This window comes from Dasypus novemcinctus, chromosome 23 (genome assembly GCF_030445035.2).
Source record: "Dasypus novemcinctus isolate mDasNov1 chromosome 23, mDasNov1.1.hap2, whole genome shotgun sequence".
Classification (NCBI taxonomy): domain Eukaryota; kingdom Metazoa; phylum Chordata; class Mammalia; order Cingulata; family Dasypodidae; genus Dasypus; species Dasypus novemcinctus.
Window position 1 is genome coordinate 1,848,914 of NC_080695.1, and position 23,625 is coordinate 1,872,538.

General features: G+C 52.6%; 1 protein-coding gene across 4 annotated transcripts in view; it reads right to left on the reverse strand.

The window, feature by feature from the left end:
• The window catches only part of RAB11FIP3 (RAB11 family interacting protein 3), a 103,612-nt gene that overhangs the window by 22,707 nt on the left and 57,280 nt on the right, over positions 1-23,625 (reverse strand). For all 4 annotated transcript variants that reach the window (XM_071211103.1, XM_058285577.2, XM_058285576.2 and 1 more), the window contains exons 3-4: positions 13,478-13,569; positions 2,568-2,785 (exon numbers count right to left, since the gene is read on the reverse strand). In XM_071211103.1, the coding sequence (XP_071067204.1) occupies positions 2,568-2,785; positions 13,478-13,569 (310 nt within the window). The remainder of the gene's footprint in view (positions 1-2,567; positions 2,786-13,477; positions 13,570-23,625) is intronic.

Genomic DNA, 23,625 nt, shown 5'->3' on the forward strand with positions numbered 1-23,625 from the left:
TGCCGATACATGGTAACAGAAGAATACCCACCATTTTAAAATAGCCTGGACTACAAGATACCATACTAGGTTGCAATTTATTTTAACAACAGTGGTTTACTTTATCCACAGGCCCACTGTCTTCAAGGAGAGCCAGACCTGACCCCTAGGGAGAGTGCTCTTCAGCAGCTCAGCGAAGGCGCCCCGGCCCAGCACAGAGCAGAGGCCATGGGGCTCCTTGAGCCGGGGAGCAGCTCAGCATGTAGACACATGCACAGAACCACTCTTCTTTCAGAAACGACAATGATGGGCTTAAAACCTGTCACTTTCTGCCTTTAGACATTGCTCCAAAGGGACAGGGGTCTCCAATGGACAAGTGACCCCATAGGCCAGGGGTGTCCAAAGGAAAGGGGTCTCATGTCCGGCAGGGAACCAACCAATGGCAGCTACATGCCTCACGTTTGACTACAGAGCAGGGCTTGGGGAAATCCACATTCTCCTACACTCTTCCCACAATGGACAGTAGAGCAATCTACAAGAGAGGCAGAACTGGAGGATGTACACCAGACACCATGATCTGTTATCAAGCTGGATACAAAGACAGTGTGGCCTTGATTCAAGAATGGACAAACAACCTGGAATGGAAGAGTCCAGAAATATACACACTCCTGTACAGCGACCTCAGACAAAGGTGACCCCACAGGATGGTGAAGAAAGGACTCTGCAGTGAGTGAGGCTGTCAGCTGATGTCCACACAGGGAAAATGAGCCCTACCCCACACCCACACCCACAAAAAAAACAGTTCCAGAGAGATTGCAGAAGGTAAAACCAAAAAGCTTTTAGGAAAGCTGAAGCAAACGTCATAGTGATGGTAAAACAAGCCAAGTTCTGTAGACAGCTCATAGAAGGTGCGGACCATAAAAGAAAATGAAGACTGAAAAAACAAAATACTCATCTGTTTCTCAAAAACAGGAAAGTGAAAAGGCAACCCACAGAGTAAGAAAAGATGTTTGCAATACACATCTCTGAAACATAAAAAGAGCCCTGCGGAGGCTTAGCCCCACGTGTCAATGCGCACAGCCTGCTCGCTGCTCTTGCGCTGACGGGCTGCTTTTGCACAGAAGCAGCAGAGCCGAGTGTTCCTGCAGAGCAAAAACTATTTACTATCTGGCCATTTACAGATAAAGTTGACAGACCCCTGCAATAAAGAAATGGGCAAGAGCCTTGAACAGGAATGTCACAAAACAGGATCTCCAAATGGGCAATCAACATAAGCAGAGGTGCTTGACCTCGTGTGCCACGGGGGGCAAAGCCACCACCACCCACCAGACGTGCGTGTGGGAAAGGAAACTGCCCAGTGCTGAGGAGGGCGCGGGACCCCACGAGTGGGGATGTGGCCCGGTGTCACTTCCTGGGAAAAGTTCTCGGCAGTGGATTCTAACACCGAACACGGGCACCCAAAGACCCAATTACTCTACTCCCAGGTATATACGAGGCCCCAGAAGACATATACTTTTATAGCAGCTTCATTCCTAAAACCAAGATCTGCAAACTACATAAGTGCCCATCAACAGTAGATTGAATTAAAAAGTTATGGCATATTTACACAAAGGAATACTCTAATAAAAACAAAAACAAATGATTTACAACCATACACAAGAATATGGATGAAAAAAAATCAAAGAATTAAAAAAAAAAAAAGAATATGGATGAATCCACAACCACATTAAGTGGAAGAAGCTGGAGGTGGGAAGGACACAGACGGACATAGACTGCGCGGCGCCCTGCCATCAGGTACACCAGGAGAGCCACTGCCGGGAGCTCCACCTGCCCCACCCGCAGCTATGCACTCAGGACGTGTGCACGCACCTGTAGGCGTATTACGCCTCAGCTAAAGAGTGAGGAAACAAAAACTCTGTGAGGGTCAAACCAAAAAGTGGAACGAAATAAACTAAGCTAAACAAACAAAGCAAGCACTTCCACACCTACTCAAGTGATGGAGGGAAGGTTTTCTGCATCTTGAGCTCTCACTCAGGCCTAAGTCCCCACCCCAGGCACCTTCCTGACCCTACCCTCCAACCACAACGAGCTCCATGCTGGTGCTCACAGACAGGAGCCGGAACACATTCCTGGGGTGGGAAGGAGAATGGGGAACCTGGGGTGGGGTGGGGAGACGCTGGGAGGATGGAGGGTGCTAAGACCCTACCAGCACAAACACCGCACACTGTGTCTAGGCCGTGCCCCGGTCCATGAGAGAGTTAAAGGTTCTCTGCTACGGTTTCTCTATCTCACAGCCAAAGAAGTCATGCACCTTCTAAAACAAGGGTCATTTGGTGTCAGCAGAAGGGACAATTTCTCCTAGCAGAAGCCAGCTGGAAAAAGGAGGTCTCTCGGGGCAGATGGGCGTAGGGAGGTGAAGTGGATGTGAACCTGGCTCTAAGACCATCAGCCATGTGCTCCCGCAGGCTGGGTATCTGACTCTAAAAGGCATCTCTGCCACATAGCCTTAACTGAGGACTGCTCTGAGGACCGAGGTTAGCTGGGCACTGCGCACCACGTGGGGCAGCCAGGACACAGCAATCACGGACCTGCCTGCAAGCAGCAGCAGCGCACCGGGGTCGGGCTCGGACTCCTCGGCAGCATCCAGGCACTCAGAGGGCACGGCCGAGCCCCCCGCGCTGTCCACGTCGCCCTCGTGCTGCAGCTCAGCGTGCACCAGGGTGCTTGTGTCCTCATCCGTGAAGGTCTCGCACTCGCTGTAGGTGCCCTCGGAGCCCATGTACGCACTGTCGCTCACCTCGGCAGCCTAGGAGAGAGGGTGCCAGAGTCAGTCTGCACTTGCCGCGGCCCAGCCTGGAAACCACAAGGCCGGAGAGAGAGATTGAGGCATGGGGCGAAGTCCTTGCTGACCACGAAGCAAGAACATTACCTGACAAAACATGATGCAATGTTTGTTAAAAATCAAAAACTGGAACATACTCAACAAAAGAAAAAATGATTTGAATAATCTTTCAAGTTAGGTATAGAATCTACTTAAAACAGATGCAAAGCATCACAAGATCACATCATAACCCCAGTAGACCCAAGCTCATTCTGTGGCTTCCAGCACAGAATTATTACTAAGGAACTTAAAATTCAATAAGGTAGGCATAAGCATTTTTCATGCTCCATTTTTTTAGAGAAATTGTAGGTTTACAAAAAAATCATGCAGAAAGCACAGAGTTCCCATATAACGCCGCCCCCCCACATACAGTTTTCCCTCTTATTAACATTAGTGTGGTACCTATGTTACAATTAATGAAAGAATATTATAACTATATTAACTGCAGTTCATATTTTACAATAGGGTTCACTGTGTTGCGCGTTGTTTTGTTCTAGTAACGTACACTTAAACCTACATTTCCCTTTAACCACATTCCAGGACACACTTCAGTGCAGAAATGTTAAATACGTCCACAACGCTGCCCTGCCATCACCGTCACCCACAACCAACACTCTTCCCATACCCCAAACAGAAAGTGCACCAACAAGCCTTAACTTCCCACCCTGCTCCCACCCCAGCTCCTGGTAACCTCAATTCTAGTTTCTGATGCTATAAATTTGCTTATCCTAATTACTTCACATTCGTGAGATCATAAAATACTTGAACTTTTATATCTGGCTTATTTCACTCAATTTGTCTTCAAAGTTCATCCATGCTGTAGCATGTACCAGCCCTTTACTTCTTTTTATTCTACAGCCCAATAATACTTCACTGTATGGCTAGACGGTATTTTGTTTATCCAGCCATCTGCTGGTGGACACTTGAGTTGCTCACAGTTTTGAGAACTGAATGATGCCTCTATGAATATTATTAGTGTGTGCATAGCTGCTCGAGTCCCTAGTTTCAGTTTTTCAGGGTATACAACTAGAAGAGGGACTGCTGGGTCACTTGGTAATTCTGTACTTAACTTTCTGAAGAACTGCCAAGCTGTTTTCCACAGCAGCTGTACCAGTTTACATTTCCACCAGCAATAAATGAACGTTCCTATTCCTCTCCATCCTCTCCAGCACTTGCTATTTTCTGTTTGTTGCTGTTGCTGTTGTTTTTGAATAGCAGCCATCCTAGTGGGTGTGAAGTGGCATCTCACTCTGGTTGGTTTTTTTTTAAGATTTTATTTATTTCCCCGTCATCTGCGCTCTATGTCCATTCTCTGGGTGCTCTTCTGTGTCTGCTTGTCTTCTCGTTAGGTTGCTCCAGGACCCGATCCTGGGACCTTCCAGGGTAGGAGAGAGGCGATCATTCTCTCGCGCCACCTCAGCTCCTTGTTCTGCTATGTCTCTTATTGTCTGTCCTCTGTGTCTCTTTTTATTTTAAAGATTTATTTATTTATTTATCCTCCCCACCACCCAGTTGTCTGCTCTCTGTCTATCTGCTGTGTTCTTCTGGGACCATTTCTATCCTTATCAGCGGCACCGGGAATCTGTTTCTTTTTTGTTGCGTCATCTTGCTGTGTCAGCTCTCCGTGTGTGTGGTGCCATTCCTGGGCAGGCTGAACTTTCTTTTGTGCTGGGCAGCTTGCCCTTACGGGGCACGCTCCTTGTGTGTGGGGCTCCGCTACGCAGGGGACACCCCTGCGTGGCACAGCACTCCTTGCGCGCATCAGCACTGCGCATGGGCCAGCTCCACACGGGTCAAGGAGGCCCGGGGTTTGAACCGTGGACCTCCCATGTGGTAGGTGGACGCCCTGTCCATTGGGCCAAGCCCACTTCCCTCTGTGTCTCTTTTTGTTGCGTCATCTTGCTGTGCCAGCTCTCCGTGTTGGCTGGCACTCCCGCGCAGGGCGGCACTCTGTGTGGGCCAGCTCGCCGTGCAGGCCAACTTGCCCTCACCAGGAGGCCCTGGGCATCAAACCCTGGACCTCCTATATGGTAGACGGGAGCCCAACAGCTTGAGCCATATGGTGTGAGGTAGGTCCACCTTCATTTTTTTTTTTTTTTTTTTTTAATTTTGAGAAGGAAAAATGGTTTATTGATGGCTGGCCGGACTCAGGAGCTTTCTGTTTCAAACCCAAGCCCCACCTTCTTTCTTTGTCCTACCACATGGGAGGTCCGCGGTTCAAACCCTGAGCCTTCTTGACCGTGTGGAGCTGGCCCATGATTGTTTTGGCTATTCAGGGTCCCTTTTTGTCCCACATAAATTTGATGATTGGCTCTTCCAAACCTGTAAAGAAGGCTACTGGAATTTTGGATGGTAGGCATGGGCATATGCATTTTTTAATTTAAAAGTCACCATCAATATCTGTTACGTACGTTCAGGCTACTGCTTTGAATTCAATCTAGTCTAACTTTAAAATACTAAAATGTAAATTATAGGTTTCTTCATGTATTGATAAGTGAAACATCTATTAATATTTTCTCACTGACATAACTATACACCAGTTCCTAGCACAGGGCCTGCCATAAAGTAGACAAGAAATATCTGTGGATTGTACAAATCGATATAAAACTGAAGAAGCATTAAACAGTCCATATTCAATTTATAATCTCAACTTTAATTAAAATGCAATTGCAGGTTAGGAGAGGTAGCCAACATTTGGTGCTCAAAAGATTGAGGTTAACAATTTGCAAACAAAAAAGTTTCAGGAAAGTTACAGTGTTAGCTGGAAAGAGCACTTTGTACTGCTTCTGGTATCCTAACAAGTGCAACAGGGCGTGCTGGACGTGCTGTCCTAACAGGCACCAGCCCTCGGCCAATGGCAAGGGTCAACCAGAGGGCCACACCCTCAGGGACCCTGGGGCTGAGCCGACTGGCAGGAGCCTTGTGGCTACTGAGACCCCCGGGGCCCAGCCCTCAGTCTGCCACCCACTAGCTGCGATCCTGGACGCGTGCCTTAACCACTCCGAGCCCACTGTGCTCATTTGTAATGTGGTAGTTATAAATACTGATCTCATAAGGTAAAAACCTTATGAAATTAAAAGACAACACAGGCAGGAGCTCTTCAAAGCACGTGGCATTTAAAACAGTTACCTGGAGGACTGTGGGACAAACATGTCACTGGAGGTGGAAAATCCCTGCTATTTGCTTGTGAGACCAGAGAGTAAAACAGGGAATGAAGCTAGAACAGGTTTATGTTCCTTTCTAATGGAATGCTCAATTCTTCTACTTACATTTCCATAATTTCCAAAATTCTGATCTTCCTTGGAATCTAAGGCATGTAAGAAATTCATCAAAAGCACCCCATTTACTATCTGAAACCTTTCAGAGGCCACCAGCTCTAGTTTTTCTCATGTCATTGAGCTGTTCTGTCTTCTGTAAGGAAGGCCCAGACCCCTCCTCAACCACCAGCTTCAACCACTCCAGCACGCCTGCCAGTAAGTGTCGATACAGGACAGTCTCTGCATTGGCTGTGCAGGGAGTGGGGACAGGAGCAGAAATGGGGGGAAGGGGCCAGAGTCAGCAAGGAAAAGCCAAATGGTGAGCAAAGCAGGTGGGGCCTGCATGTCAGAGCCCAGGCAGCGGGAGAAAGTACAGTGGAAAGCAGGGCACAAGATCCAAAGCAGATCTAAGGAAACAATCCGAAGAAGAATTGTTACTGCCTCTCACCGACAATCCCACGCAGCAAACCACAAGTGCCGTCTTTAATTTTCATTGCAAAGACTCAGCCCAATGGGTGCCAGGAAGGTCCATCCCAGACTTCTAAAAAGTGCAGTTATTAGCAATGTCAATGAAAGACCAGAGTTGGCTGAACAATACCCTGCCAAAAGCTACAGAAGGACAGCTTTGCTCCTGGTCTGTGACGGGGCCACATGGACACCTTCCCCGGGACAGACGTTCAGTCCCCAGGCAAGGGAGGCAAGACTGAGCCCTAGCCCCCGTTGCTCCCCAAAGCAAAGCCAGCAAAGACTGCCGAAGATTAACTGGTGTTGAGACTTTCAGAGAATGGCATCTGATGCCCACTAGAGCTTCACTCTTAAGGTCAGATTTTAGCGACCAACTATTCCTTTTTGGCAGAGGCACAACAGTCTTTCCTGGCCTGCACGGCCTGTACCCCAATAGACAGCTCGGCCACTTACTTACTTTCTATCAAGTGTAGCTCACACAGCACCAGGCTGAGTGTTTCTCCCACCAAGGAAGGAAAGGAGGTTGCCCCAGCACTTAAGCCTGGCTCTTTCATTATGCCAAGGATTCACATCAAAATTTGCAACCTTCTTGGGCTAAAAGCCTGGGGTGCCTACCACCAAAATCTTCCTCGGAGCTTAAAGAAAACAGTTCACGGCCAAAATAACTCCCCAGGGGCACAGGAACGAGGAGGTAAACATTATGCATATTCCAGTTCCCCCAGAATCAGAAGCGGCCATGGCCTCACCATCCCCACCGTGCACATGCTCCATGCTCAACAACGTACTTACCTTACCTGTTAGACAGGTAAAGGAGGGCCACACCTCACTGCCCACCTTCAACTCCTTGTTTCCTAAAGTAAGCCTCATTCCTCCTGGCACATGTAAATTATACACAGATGAAACTGTTTCTACTTTCCAAAGATTTTGTTTTTGCATTTACCCTGAATTTGCCCCAAAATATAAGAGATCACAGAGGCCTGATCCAGCAGCACTTCCATCCACATTCACAGACGCCCTGTGGGCTGCTGGGCAGTAGAGGACTGCTCCACTGGCCTGCCCTTTTCAGCCTGACGGGACCTAAATCCCCAGAGGCCAGGAGGCCAGGCAGCTCCGTGCGGGTGCCGAGGCCGCACTGAGGAGCCAAGCGAGCTGGAGCCACAGGCCAGTTGGTGCCCCAGGCAGCTTCCCCAGTGCGGTCTTGCCCTTCCCTGCGCTGAGCCCCCGACCTACACACGCCCTCACGGTCTGGGCCACAGGTTTGCTTCTACTAGTAAAGTGCATGCTGTAGAAATGTCAGCAAGCCAGGTAGTTTTCCAGGGAAATGGGGCAAACATCTGCCTTTGAAGAGAGGCAAACATAATCTTAAAGCGCATTGTGCGTTTGGTTCAGAGTACACTGGATAAATACTGCTCACAGATATGTCCCTATCAATTATTATTTGCCACCCAGAGAGCACCTAGCTTTGCCCAGAAGCTCACAAGTCTATGCTACCGACTTCTAAAACCTTTACGAATTACAAATCTTAGCATCTCGGAAAACTACACTATGCCTCAGGGTCACATTCACTGTTTAAAGTCATCTAAGCTGCCATGTTCAGAGCTGTCAATCATTCAAGCGTGGCCAGCCCCTCCTGGTGGCTCCTGACCGTCCATGCCACTGTTCCTCGTTCCTGGTACTTTGCTCGTCCAGGCGCAGTGCCCACTTCCTGCCACAGTCAGTCTCTTCTTACCCTGGTGGCCAGGCCAGGCTGCGCCCACCGACTCCAAGACAGGTCTGCTGCTGGAGACCACCTTCCCGTCCTACCGGCAGCACCCAGGGACCTCGGTCTGGACCGTGTCGCTGGTTCCCCTGAGCCGGCCAAGACGTGGCCTTCCTACCTGCTAGCCATGCTGGGGATTCTGCAGAACCTGTGCTTTCACCTGCAGGAACATCGCCACCTTGGACAAAGTTTAACTGCTTCCAGACACGCTCAATTAAACTCCCTGCTGGTGCTGGCCAGGGCGGGGGAAGCAAAGTTCAGGAAGTATCCTTGCCTGGGTTTTCAACAAACTCACTTCAGGTCTAAGAACAGAGTGGCTTTTGTTTTTGACTTTCTAACCTTTCTGATAACAATTTGTACCAAAGACATACTTCTCTGCCATTGTACTAAGGCAGCGCCTCTCTCCAGAAGCCAGTAGTGGGAGAGGGAGGAGAAGAAAAAGCACAATACAAACAATTCTTTTGTGCTATCACCCTGTGTTTCAGTTTGTGCCGGGTTCTTCCTGTGTCTTTCCACTGCTTTTCCAGAAATCCTGATAAGCTGGTGCTTTCCCCCGCGGTCTTCCAGATTCCAAGACAAAGCGCTTTCTCCCCTCCCATGTCCATGAAGTTGAGGGCAGCTCTTCACTCCCCTCCAGCTCCTCCTCTTCCTCCGAGTCACCATGGTGCTAACTTTCTTCCAGGAATTCTGCTACAAGCTGCCATCCAAAAGGAAACCTCGGGAAAACACGGGACCTACTAGAACCCATCGAGCTTTCATGGCAGGAAGGCAGGCTCTGAAGAGCTGGCCACACTACCCCAGACCAACATTTTGAACAATATAGTGTCCCCATCAAAAATGGCTTCTGAAACTGGAATCATTTTCAGAAAATCAATTAAAGGCTTACTTATTCCGGGTTACCCGTGGGAACATTAAATCTGACATTGGGAACATTAAATCTGACATGTGAGGTAACGGACACACTCTCCATTCAGATTCCTGGGCAGTTTTAAGATTACATGATGTAGGACTTTTAAAAAAAAAAAATTCTTTCTCCAAGTTTCACAATGTCTGGCTTCACCTCCCTTAAAATTTACATCCAAAAACCCTAAAAAGAAATGTTCCTTTGTTGCGGGGAAAAAATATGTAAAAATTCAAGAAACACTCTGTTGGGGACTGAGTCGTGCCCCCACCAAAGGCACGTCAGGTCCCAGCCCCGGCCCTGTGGGGTGAGCCCCTCTGTAAATATGGCCTCCGAAGACACTGCTGGTCAAGGGGCCCCCACTGAGGGGGGGCACCGTATCCAACATGCTGGAGTCCTTACAGCAGAGGAGACGGGACAGAGGAAGCACAGGGAGCAGCCAGAGCTGGAAGGCAAGGGGAGGACGCTGAAGATGGGAAAGCCGGGGGACCCCGAAGACCACGGGACAGCCAGAAGGTACTGGTCGCGGGAGGAAGCCAGCCTCCAAGCATGAGCCGAGGTCTGGTTGCTTAGCAACCAACCCATTGCATGGTATTTGACTTAGCGAACAGGAAACTAAAACATACTCTTTTTGTGCAGTCTTTGAAAATTCGGATTCCTACCAGGCCTTCCGAAAGAGACAAGCACGAGGCATCAGCGTGTGCCTGGCCAGGGTGCGCATGGGGCCAGGCTCTGGCAGCACTCGTGCTGTCCCCAGTCCAGGCTTCCAGAGGCAGCCCTGGCGTCAGGGGTTGTCAGCGCTTTCAGACCAAACAGGCCCTTTGTATTCAAAATGTGTTAACGCCCTTTTATTATTCTGAGTGGCATTACCCGCTGTCTTACCCTCCTGGGGCTGCCTGAACAAATTTCCACCAACTAAGTGACTTAGAGAATAGAAATTTAATCTCTCACAGTTCTTCAGGCCAGAAGCCCAAAATCAGGGTATCTGCAAAGACCTTTATCCAGGAGGGCCACGCTCACGGGCTCTAGGCAGACATCTCTTTTGGGATGGGTCACCCGTCAACCCACCTCAATCCACCCTCTGCCCCCAAATTCACATCCATCCCAGTGCACAATACATTCGCCCTATCCCAACAGCCCTAAGTCCAAAATAGCATCTAAATACCATCAGCTCAAAAGTCCTGAATTTTGTCATCCAGATAACTTCAGTCAGGTGTGGGTGAGACTCAGGTGTGGCCAATCTGTGGGTCTGCTCCCAACACAACAGGGGGACAAACACAAGCTGTGCATTTCCATTCCAGAAGAGACAGGCTGGAAGGAAAGAAGGGGCCAGTTGTCCCAAGCAAGTCTGAAATCCAACAGGGCAAAGTCCACTTAGCTTCAGGGCCTGGGAATAACCCATGGCGGCTCATGGCTTCGCCCATGGTTGCGGCTTAGTCTCACTTTGTGTCTGTGGAGCTGTCTTCCCTTTTCTTGAAGGACAGCACATATTTTGCAGCTGAGCAACTCTATAAGCCCATTTCCTGCTTATAGAATTGTGGAAGTCCTGCACTCCTCTTTTACTTTCTCCTCTCTCTGTCCCCTTCAGTGCAACCTCAGTTTCTGTCAAGTACCTTTCTCAAAAACCTCACGGGTCTCCTAGGCATGCCACAGGGATCCACACTGCGGGCCACGAGGCTCCCCTGGCCTGCCCCTGGACAGCCCATCTCTACTCCGAGCTTCTGCCGGGGATCACGGATCACACAACTGACCTCTCCAGCAAAGGTCTGTCCAGCCACACCCTTTACCTTCTCTCTAGAACACACTTCCAACAGTGAACGGACTAATTCTAGCACGCTTTGCTATTTGGATAGTCTGAGAACCTCCCAAATCATCACGTTCTGATTCTTTTTTGCTTAACCACTTCCTGACTCAATTTATCTCCTTCCTCTTGAATTTTATTATAAGGAATAAGGAGAAACCAGGCTGCACTTTCAACATTTTGCTTGGAAATCTCCTCTGTTAAATATCCAAGGTCCCTGTGTACAAGTTATGCTTTTTACCCTATAGTAGAACACAGTTCAGCCACGTTGTCGCCTTCCTCCCAGCTCCCAACGAAGTGCCCTCATTTCCTCCTGAGGCCCCACCAGCAGCATCTCTAGCATCCAAAATTCCATCAGTCTGTTCAAGCAATCTAAGCTCTTCCTATCACATGCCTCAAAACTCTTTCAATCCTCAAGCCACGTTTTTATGTATTTGTTACAGCAGCACCCACTTTCAGGTATCAAAACCTGTCTTCGTCTCCCAGTGCTCCCAGTAGCAAAGCACCACAGACTGGGCAGCTTGTAGCAGTGGGAGTTTCTCCTCTCACCACTCTGGAGGGAGATGTTTGAGTCCAGGTGCTGTCGGGTCAGTTCCTCTGGACCCTGGACTCGCTCAGCAATCCCTGGTGCTCCGTGGCTTGTCACAGCCCCGCTGCACTCTCTGCCTCCAGCCCACACAGCCGTCTTATGTGGCTTCGGCCTTCTTTCCACTTACAAGGATACCTGCTACTGCATTTAGGGCCCATCCCAGTTCAGGAGGGTCTCATTTTGGGATCCTTCTTAATTACTGCTGCAAAGACTTTTTTTCAGGTTCCAGGTGGACATATCCTCTGGGGCCACTCTCCAACCCACTGCACCCACCAGCACGTAAAACAGAAGCTCCGTTCAAGAAGTCCCCACAGAAGCACAGTGGGGATGACAGCAGGTGCTAATGAGGAAATGCATGGGTGCAGACCCCAGGCCTTGCCCCAGGGGCACTCATGCCAACGGGCCGATGTGCAGACTGCAGCCACAGGAGTCCTGCCCTGCCACTGGGCACGCAATTTCTCCAGACAGCAGCAAAACAGAGTAACCTTCCCTTGACTCAGGTGCATTCCTGGAAAACTCAACACATGCTAACACTGTGCAGAAAATATCCCCATCTCCTCATAAGGGAAGCGTGGGACACAAGCAGGGCTGCATTAGGAAGCTGAGCCGCACCACTCCCCCGAGCATCCACTCACGGCTGCTCAAGGGTGCGCCACGAGCCTCCCCTGCCTGTGTCTCGCGGCCCGCAGCAGAGTTCACCGGGCACCTCGCCTCTGTCCAGGCCAGGCTCGGCATCCCCCAGGTGCTTGACAAACGCACACAGGTGCAGACGAGCACAGGGTCCCGAGGCATCTCATGGCAAGACAGCCAAGGGGGCGCGATCCGAGGAGACCAGGGGCGACCCTTGCCTGGGGTGCTTGTCTTGGGCAGGAAGCACGAGGCATGGAAGGTGAGGGATGGGGTCACTGCAGTACATTAGGGTTCACAGGGATTTCCAGCAGGTATCCCCTCCTTTTATACAAAGACAGAACCTGAGGCTCAGGGATCTGAAGTGAGGCGTCTCAGTCTCCCCCTAGGCCACAGCCTGCTCTCCTGGCGCCCACCCATGTGGCTGCCACCGCTGCCTTCCCACACTCCTCAAGGCCTCGGGAGGTTCCTTAATGCACTTTTTAACAAAGAGAAGCCTTCGACCCTGCCACAGGTGGACTCCCCTGTGTCTGCTTGCCCTCCTGCCCTCCCACCCCCTCCCTCCGTCTCTCCCCCCCTTCCTCATCACCCCTCCCTCCCTCACACCCTCTGAGTCCCTCTCTCTCCCCCGCTCCTCAGCCCTGTCTGGAATCAGAACACAGACTGGCAGGAAGCAACGACAGTAACAACACCTGCTCACTCTCAGGCTGTCCTTCCCAGTCATGGTAGAGAACAAGACCCGCAACTACGGGAGGAGAGTCACCACCACAGCTCTGGCTACACCTGGGGGCAGATGAAGGTAGCAGAGCAGCAGGCAGGCTAGTCAGCTGTCCCCAGGCAAAAGGAAACGGTTTTAAAGTGGACAAGATGCAACTGCTCACCTCCCCTGTTCTGGGCTTGCCAGGGGCCTGGCAGGAGCGGCACCACGGCACCCTCATGGCCTGCCCTGTCCTCGTGTTCGACAGCAGGTCCCGGGAGGCCCTGCCGAGGGCCCCATGGAGCAGGTGCATGTCACCCTCCTGCCCAGGCATGGGCAGGACCCAGAGCCCCCTGGCCTTGGCTTAAGAGTAACCCTCCCACTTCTTCTCACACTCATATCCTACAGAAAACACCCCTGGGACCACAAAATAAAGGAGCATTTCTATTGTATGAAAGAAAGAGGTAAAATGTCAAATTATTTCTTAGCTCTGGTTAAAAAAAAAAAAAAAAAAAACTTGCCTCAAAGGTAACAAAGTCATCAAACTCATCAGGGCAGGGCAGGGGCTCCTCTTCCTGGGCCGGCATGTCGCCACACAGCTGGCTCTCAGAATCTGCGGGAGAGAAGAGCCAGCGTTCAGCAATGTACCTGGAGTCGTTTTGGGAGGGCTAAGGGCAGTCAAGGGGCCTGAGAGAGCTGAGGACGCAGCACGCAGGTGGGCCCCAAGGCCAGGGGCCAGGAGACAAAAGCAGGCCCAGACCCCCCCCCCCCGCCAGAAACCCAGGCCATGAGTCTATCCCCATGAAAACAATGCTGCTTGCTAGAATGCTAAGGAGGCGGTGCATAGGTCGAGCAAAAGAACTGGACAGCATCATAAAGGAAAAACAGGAAAATATCAACCCCTGTAAAATGACTTCAAGCCTTTCTTTCAACAAGTGTTAGGCATCAGTCAGTCAGGTATCAATCACACTGGATTTTTGAAAAAAACAATGTTTGGGGAGAGGTAGGATGATAAAACATCACAGCAACGTCTCATTCTAGAGATGAAATCTTTCTTTTTGATAACTCCCGTTTTCTCTATAACAAGGAAAGTTTTTAAGGCTTATGCTTCTCACGGAGCACAGACTAACCAGAGTTAGCATTGGAGACATCACATCCCCAAGGCCCCGTGCCTCTCCAGCTCTGCAAGGAAAGGGACCGCCTCCCACCCCCTCAGAGGGGAGCAGGCACAACCAGAGAGCCGGAGAGGCAGGGCGCGATGCTCCGCGCCGTTTGTTAATGTCGAGAACTTATCTAAAAGAGTCACTTACTGGCAAAGCCGAGGGGCGTCCTCTGACGGCCCCCTGGAGCAGCAAGGCCTTCCCTCCTGGGAAAGCACTTCGAGGCGCCAGCCCGGGCCAGCAGGAGTCAGGGAGCTCCCCTGGCTCTGCCTCGTGTGCCTGGGCTTTCCTGGAGAAAAGTCTTGTCTCCGCTGCCAAGGACCCAGTCGGGGTCAGAAAGGCAGTAGCCGGGGCCACCCCGGCAGCCCAGGGCGCTGGGCGGCAGGGGAATGTGTGCTCAACAGCCCACACGGCCACGGTTGCAGGGCATGCTGCTAAGCCATCTGTTTAAACAGAATGGTAATGCTTTCCCTCAACACCCGAAGAGTTCAAACAGTCGCACCTCAGTCAGGACAAGAGGCTCTCGGCCAGTCCAGTACCGCCTTGCGCTTCTGAGACCCTTGGCCAAACACCCTTGTGGGGCGTCTGCCTTAAGAACTGGGGTGGTTCTGTGGCTGCTCTGCTGGTGCCTTGCTCTCCCTGGAGCCTGGTGAAGAGGGCCATGGACTGGGCAAGGCTGGGGCGAAGGCGGAAGGAAAGCTGATGGGGAGAGGTGAGGGGAGGAGCACGGCCCTGGGGAAACCCAGACAGCCCACCAGGAACAGCACTGGCTTCTCACCGGCCTCTCGCCCTCGCCAGCAGGGCCTAAGGGCACCCAGGAGTCACGGCTGGTGGTTTTGGTCTTATGTTCAGGAGAACCACAGCAGACCTCCATGTGTTTTTTTTAATGGAGGTGCAAGGAACAGAAGTTACAGCGACTGGTTTCTGGGGTGGAGGGATGGAGGACTGATCACTCCAGTGCAGCTTGAGGGAGAACTAGGCTTAAGTTTGCCAAAGGGAGGCCAATGCAAAGTGCCAGGAATCTGTTGGCTTTTATAATGGAGATTTATTTGGGATAAGAGCTTACAGTTCCACAGCTGTGAAAAGCCCACACTGAGGCATCAGAGAGCTTTCTCACAGAATTCAGCTCCTGTTGATCACGGAGTGCTGCCACGTGGTGAAGAGGCCTGGTCTCGGCCTGGCCTCTGCCTCCCGCCAGGTCGCCATCTCCTCTTGAGCGCTCTAGGGCCCAGCCTCTCGGGGCTTCGCGTGTAAGCAATCCTCTCTTACATGCAGGATCAAAGTGGCAGCTTCCTATTCTCTGTGTCTGTCCACGTGAGTCCAGTTACATCAGACCCAGCCCAGGGGCGTGGACTTAACATGAGTCACACCTCACCGACTTAGTCCAAACCAAAGCGCCACCGAGATCTTACCAAGTAATTCGATCAAAGTCCCCTCAATTGAATTCAATGCACTCACTGGTATTGCATCTAGAGGAATAGTTTACAAACTTAATCTCTTTTTGGGATTCATAAAATAATCTCAAGCGGCCACAACATGTATATTTTGCAGAAGGCAAGACCGTCCTTGGCCTATTTTCCCACTATCAAATGCCGTTTCCCTTGCCCATCTGAACTCAGCCTTCTCGCAGCACAGCTCCTGGTCTCCACTCGGCAGCCAGCCCAGCTGGGGGTGGTGGGGCGATCCGAGGCCACAGCAGACAGCACGAGGAAGACCGCAACACAACGAGCGTCGTCATGTTCTTGATGGGAACTAAATATAATTCTCAGGTCAACCTTCTCCGTAAGAACTGAACGCTTCTCAATTAAGTGGAAGTTTTTAGTGTACATTCACCAATTCTTTCAGCCAGGAGTGGGGGGTGGTGATGGCCTATTTGTAACGATTCCCTCTCTACCTTATTCTATTCCTGAAATAAAGCCTGCGGCTCTCACAGTTAATTCTTCACTTCCCGTCAAACTGGGTCAATGTTCCGTGTCACCTGCTGTTCCCGGCAAATGCAGACTGCATCTGTCAGGTGCGACGGTTTTCCTGCAGTGGCCCTGGACTTGGTCTGAAATGTAATTTGGGGTTCCCACTTGCCTTTCTTCCCAATTTCAAAATCGTCTCTGACTTGCATTTTTTTTTACATAAATCAAAGCATTTATGACAGGCTAGGGGTGTTTCCCATGGTGGCGCTCCTCCTGGCCTCTCCGTTCCTTCAGTCCCAATGGCCGAGTCACTGTGACTGCAGAGGTGGTGGTGTAGGTCCAGCACCCCCAGCCCCTGCTTTCATGCAGGAACCTCACTGCCACGTCCCCACAGCTCTCCTCTCCATTTTGGTCTTGCCGCAAAAAGAGCAAGTGTACTTGGGAAGCTGGCTGACTTCAATTTTCTTCTCCATTTTCCTGAGGGAGGCGCCACAATGGGTCCCATACTTACAACAATCCGACCTTCCTGGTGCATTTCGCCATGTTTCCGCAAACTAACTCCAACCCCAAGGAGCCCAACTTGCTTTCCCTCCAGTGTTGCTTTCGCTCTCCTCTCCTACTGGAATTTAAGCAATGACATCAAATCACAAACACAAGAAAAGCAGAATCCGCCGGGCAGGGGTCCCTGCCCAGCTTGGGGAGACCCTCAGGCCCCACCCTCCTTTCACCTGGTGCTCAGACCAAGGCTGATCCCACCAGGGCAGCCTACTGACTGGGAGCCTCGGAGCTACCAGGGGCCCTGGACAGGGAGGCGTACAGCCTCTGGGAGGGTGGAGGCAGGCACAGGACCTGCGTGTGCGCTGGGGGGTAGGGGTGGGGCCAGGCCCTCCCAAGGCCCCGTGGTAACCCCAGTACCTCTCAGCACCACGCCTGCCCCCCGCCCCCAGGCGACTGCCGCTGCCACTCTAGCTGCAGCTCTGCCTTGGGGACTGTGGCCCGCTCTACATTCCTTCTCCTGGAGGCCTGTCCTGCCCGGCCCCTGCTCTACCTTCCTCCCTCGCCTGTCACTTCCTCACTCTCTGTGGCCAGCTCCTAAGAACACTCCATGCTCCTAAGGGTCTCAGCTGTGCCCTCTCCACAGCGCCCCTCACCCCCTGCAAGGCGGGCTGCAGACACCCCCTATCCCATCTGATTGGAGTTCCCCATCAGTGCCCCCTCCCTATATCCCACAGCCCCCCAAGGACACTTCCGGGAAGGCCCAGCTCTGCCCCATCTGCTGTCCAGGCCACTGTGCCCACAATATGTCCCAGACCAGCACCCCCACATCCCCATGGCTCCCCCACCCATTCTCTGCACCCTGGTCCACATCCCCTACTGGCCAATGTCCTTCCAGGGTCCAGGACATGGCCCTGTAGAGGCCCGTGTGACTCCCCAGGCTCAGGTCAGGAATAGGGGTTGATGTCCGGTGCCTTCTGCAGCAACCGCCCCTCCGACTGGATGCTCCTGTTCCAGAACAGTCTTGTCACTGCCCAGGAGCACAGGTGGCAATGAAGACACAGACACCACTTGCCAGAACATCTGCATTTACTCTGGGACCAGGGGAGAGGATTTTGTTCTTAATTAAACTTGAGTGGAAATACCAGAAAGAAGGCGGCAATCACAGCGAGGTTAGCGCCCACCACCAAGGGCAGATGGGAAGCCGCTGGCCTGTGCTCCAGGCCCCAGGGAGGCCACCGCGCCCCTCTGCCAAGGCCCGACTGAAGAAGCACAGTGCTATCAGCTGAACTGGTTCTGCAGGTGCCGCAGGAGCAGACCAGCATGCAGGATCTGAGGGAACCAGTGTGTCCTGCGCAGGCCAAGCATGGCCCACAGGCCGGCACTGGCACCCTCTGCATCTGCGCCTGCGCCTGATGCCAGCAGCGGCCTGGCGCCTGCCCCTGCTCCTCCCACGCACACTCACCGTCTAAGCAGCACCTCACTGGCACCTCTGCCCTCATGTGGAGTGACCTCTCGATGTGGTGTCTGCCCCACCTCTTTCCAACAAACGCTGCAACATGGGCGAGACTATGGGGTTTCAGAACTTAAGGTGAAGTGACAAGGGAGAGCCAAGAGCTTAACCAGAGAGTGAACACACTGAAGGGATCAGGCGCCCACAGAGGGGGCACCGCCAGGAGGCAGAGAACATTCCAGGTTTGCGCTCAGGAAACTTGACAGCCGCACCTGATGAGCATCTCCAAGTCCACCACAGACCTACCGTGCATCCTTACTTACACTTTTTGGGAAATGCTCGTACTTGGCTTTTAAATTATCAGAAGGCAGTAAAGCAGTTGATATTCCAAGCTGAAAAGATACAACATTCAGCTTCACTGAGAAAGAGCCTTCCAGCTCCACCATCCAGCCGCATCTGGGTCTCATCAGACTAACCTGGGTCCACCGTGATTCCGGTTTCCAGAAGGACAACTGAGGGGCAAGCTACATGTGGAGTCCTCGGAACCAGCCCCCAGCACTGCCCAGGCCAATGGTCTCACCCTACAAGCCTGTCAGTCCAGACCGCAGCCCACGAGTCTGCAGCAGCAGGACCTGCTGCCCACACCCGCGCTCTCCATGCAGATGCCTTATCACTGGAAGACACTTGTCCCGCTAGCTGACACGTGGCCACTCTCAGCATGCTGGCCAGTGGGCTCACACCCATAAGCCGGGAATCCCCACCATCCCACCTTGCAAATGAGGAAACAGAGGCTGAAGGACTGTCTATGCCTCGACGCAAGGGAAGCCCAGGGCGGGCGGTGAACCAGACTGCTGCACCACTCTCTGGAGGTTGCAGGCCCAGCCTGGCCACACAAAGCCACTTCAACAGTCCAGTGTGCCCAGCTGGCACTCGCTATCGAACCGATGGGACTCCACACAGACCCCCAGTGAATCCTAGAGGACAAAGATGAGAAGAGAAGACAACACAGCGAGCAAAATCAGCAGGGCGGGAGGAGGGGAAGGGGGAAAATAAATCTTAAAAAAAAAGAATCTCAGGGGGCGCCAGAACAGTGGGTGGCTGAGTGAGCCCGTGTCAGGGGAGGGGACCCACACAGCAGCACACACCAGCCCTCCCTTCCCCCTCCTGTGCTGGAAAGGAGCCAACAGAGGCCCTCAGCAGGGCCTGCAGCACGGGGCGAGAGAGCCTAACACTGGGAATGTGAGCGTGTGCTCAGCTGATCTCTATACATTTCCACCCATTTGAAATATTTAAAAATTAGAAAAATTTTTTTAAAAATGTATGATCTCAATTCAGCATCAAGCAAAAACAAAGTAACAGATGATACATGTCACAACACTATTTCAATTGGGGAGAAGTGCTATACTCATGCTGAAAACAGAGTAAAAGGCGCCACAGCAAAGCATGTGTGTTGATGAGCTCTTCTACCGTCTTTCTTGCCTGGCTGTAGTTTTTTAATGTTTTTATAATGAAAATAACTGTTTCTACCAGAAAGGCTTTCTTTAAAGAATGCTGCAACTCAGACGTGGGCGGTCTCACAGCACCTGGCACGGGCCTGTCTGGGTGTCCTCGAGCGCTCAGGTCCACCCGCTGCTCGGCTGCACTTCAGATGACTGTGTGGCTCTCCCTGAAAATTTTACCACAACTAAGTGATTTTCAAACTGTTCTAAAATAATCTCGGACAAAGGAGCAGTTGGCCAATTTATCTGAACAAAAATAACACTTCAAAATCAACGACTCCACTGGCTTTCCCTCTGCCTCCCCCGACGGCTCTCCCTCACACCTCCGTCCTCAGGGCTCCAGCTTCTGCCTTGAGTCCCAGCCCATGTGGCAGAGCGACGACCCCCAGTCCTGCTGCCCCAGAGCCCGTCGTCGCCCAGCATTCCCTGACCGAGGCCAGCGCCCACGTTCTCCAAGTGCCTGGCCCTGCATACCAACCTTCCTTTGCTCTGCCCCTCCCCCAGGGTCCTCCTTTTTCTGCCCCCCTCCCCTTTTGGGAAGAGTAACCACTTGGAAGAAACAGAATAGACAGATAAGAGGTGGAGGTACCAAACTCCAGAACCCAGAGAACTTCACGCAGGCCCCACGCCTGGAGCCCCTGATGTCCTACTGGGAAGTGACCAGAAAGGGAGCTGGACACTGGCCCTCACCCCACACATACCCCAGCCAAGGCCGCTCATCCCAGCATCCACCTGGGAGCTGGGCTGGACCCACACGTCCACCATGCATCAAGGAAAAGGCCACGCTAAGGGACAGTTCAAGAAGCAGAAAGTGACCACCCCAGAGCAAAGCAGAAAAGGGCAACTCTTCCAGATTCCAGAGCAAACTGCCTATGACGTGGTGAGAGTCCACCAGCCAGGACTTCATCAGTCTTTCTCACAGGACTTTAGTACCATGTGATGTCTGCCGCTTGTGGGTGCTGTGAGATGACCAAATGCGTGCTGCAGCACTGTACAAGCAGGAAAAGCGCCCTAAAAAGAGCAGAGCTGGGTGCCATGGGGAGGCGGTGGAGGGACAGCAACAGAGAGGCTATGGTTCCGAGGGAGCCCAGGAGGGGCCCAGGTCCAAGCAGGAGAGCAGGGGGAAACGCGCCTTTGTCATGGGAGGAAGAGATCTGGCCGCTGCAACTTGGGCCAGCTCCCCATCCTCGCAAGGGACCGGCCACCAGACCCCTCCCAGTTCACCTCTGAGAGATCATCAGCCACCACGATAAAGACCGTGCCGACTCAGGAGCCAACCCTTCCTAAAGCCGTGTTCACTTCCTTACCACTGACCAAGAGCCCCCCAAGGCACAGACTCGAAGAGGGAAGGGAGACCCAGAAAGCGGGAGGCGCAGCAGAGCCTGGGGCAGGGGTTGGGGGTGTCAGCAAACGGCAAGGAAGCCAAAAGGGCCCTCCTGGCACTGGGGGCCTGGCAATGGCAAAGAAGAGGGGAGAAGAGTGGCGTGTGCAGGACAGAACCACTGCGGCGCGAACCATGGCTCTCACCCGGGACTGACCGAGTCTGTGCTTAACTTCAAAAGGCGCATAACCCTCGAGACGGCCACGAGGGCTGGCAGGTAACAAGCGCCTCCTGCTGACAGAAAATTATCAGACTTCTCATTCACAGGCTCTGGTGTCCTACTCTTCTCTCTGCCAAGACAGGCTGATGGCGGGCAGGTCTGAGTATTCTGGGCACAAAGTCTGACTCCAAGAGAGCTGGGACCTTTCAGCCCCTCCAGAGCGTCTTTACTCCATTTCCCATTAGCTGTGGACTTTCAATCAGACACCACCACCACCCTCACGAAAGAGCAAGCAGACAAACAGGAGGCCACAGAAGATGTGACCAACAGTCACGAACGTCCTGGGCTACTGCCCGCAGGAACCCGTGTATCCAAGAGTTAGGAAGCAAACACTCTTTCAAGCACATACATAATATCGGTAAAAGCTGACCATATAACAGTCCACAAAACAAACAACAAATATAAAAAACTCGATGCATAAAGATCGCATTCTCCAATGATCCCTGGGTTTGAAATAAACGGCAAGATTTAAAAATTACATTTAGAAATTAAGTGCAGTTTTAAATAATTGATGGGTTAAAAAAGAAATCATCATGGAAATAAGAAATATTCTAAACTGAGAGAAAAAAGCCTAGAGGTACAATGTCCTGAAAGCTGACTAGGAGAATCTGCCAGTGGACACAGCAGCCTCTCCAGGACCAGAAGCACAGCTCTGCAACAGTCCAGGGTGACCACAGGAGAGCCGGACTCTCCCAGCCTCACAGACACATCACATTTTGGAAGCCACCCATGGGCACTGGAAGTGAGAGGACAACTGGCACAAGGCCGCGCAGACATCTGTGCAGGGGTGAAGGTGTGAACAACCTTTCTCGTTGTCTGCCCTCCAAACCTACCTAAGGACTGCCCCTCATTGGCCAGGCCGCCGAGCCCAGCCCCCAGTCCACTGCAGGTGCCCAGGCCTGAAGGAAGGAGGGCTGTCCTCAACCACGCTCGCACACGGCTGCACTCCTCTCCCATCCCCCTGCCAAAATTTCGGCCAGGGCCATGCCGTCCCTCGAGGCTTCCCTGCCCACCTCCCCGCGGGCTGTGCCTCTGCAGAGGCCACCCACGCTCACCGTGCCCTGCCCCGATCTCGTCTGGGGCTCCCCCATGCCTGGACCAGGCCTCACCCATTGCTCCTGTCACCACTGCTCTCGGTCCCTCCACAGAGAGGGCTCCATCCAGAGCCGGCCACGGCAGCCCTGAACTGCTGCCCTCGCAGTACTGACCACAGGTACCAGCCCCCTAGGATGTGCACTCTGACAGGCAGAGTCCACGTCCTCTCACCATGGATGCCCCAGGGCCGCTGCTTGCTGCGCACCTGTGGATGGACTGATGGACAGAAAGGAAAGTGACTCGGGATGCCCGGAGCAGCCTGAGGGCTTGACATGTTAGGAACCCCACCCTGACGCGACGCGACACGACGCAAAGGTAGGTCGGGACAAGAGCAGTGGCTCGCAGCCCCACCAACAACTGCCAGAGACCTGAGGCTTATGGGCACTCCTGACCCCGACCCCCAACAGTGCCCACGGGTCCGTGGGTTGCCCAAGACTGCTTTACCCTGAAGGCACAAGGTAGAGGAAGGCGGGCAGGAGCCAGGGAGCTGGTGGCTTCCTGCCCATCTCACCCCACACCTCCCTCCAAAGGGGGTAGAGAAGAGTCGTGTGAGCATCAGCCTTCCACCAGGAAGGGCGGAGGGTGTAAGAGGGCATTTCCTCGTAAAACTGGACATGCACCAACTGCATGGCCCAGCTACCGCAACCCCCAGGAATTGCCTCCAAGGAATGAAACCAAATGCTCACAAAGAGAGACTCGTACACAAATGTTCTGAGAAGTTTTATTCTGATAGCCCAAAGCTATAAAGAGCCCAGGTGTGCATGGACGAGAGAAGGGGTGAAGGCCTGGCGATCCATCCACACTCAGGGCACTGCTCCCCACAAACAGGAGCCGAGGACTAATGCACAAGTGTCAGAGGTATTTGCTGAGAAGAAGAGGCAGCATAAGCCAGCACACTGACAATTTCCGTGTGAAGCCCAGGAGAGGCTAAACTACCCTGTGGTGACAGAACAGCACGCAAGTTCCTGTGGGAAGAAAGGGATTTCCTGGGAGGGGTGCAGGGGTGCTGTCCAGTGATGGTATATTCTGGATGGAGACTGGCATTACCAAGGGTAGGAATGTGTCAAAACTCAAAGAATGGTAGAGAAAGGAAGCTGCCGTAATGATCCTGCCATGGGAGAGAAAGAGAGGAAAGCAGGGAGGCCTGAGAGGCTGAGAGAGGTGCCTGCATCTGGAACCAGCAGGGCACAGAGGCACGAGAAGAGGACCTCAAGGGGCTGGGCCCAAGGAGCAGCACAAGCTGAAGAGACAGCCCTATGCCTGGCTGCACACAGCCGCGCTCCGGGGGGCGGCAGACTCTGGACATGAAGGCAGGGCCGGGCAGAGAGCGGCCGCCATCTTGCTTCCCACGTGGCAGGGCCTGAGGGCCAGCCGCAGCTGACTTTGGTGAGAAAGCATCTCTGCGATTGCCTTGATTTGGACATTTCAAGGCCTCAGAACTGTAAGCTTTTACCCTAAA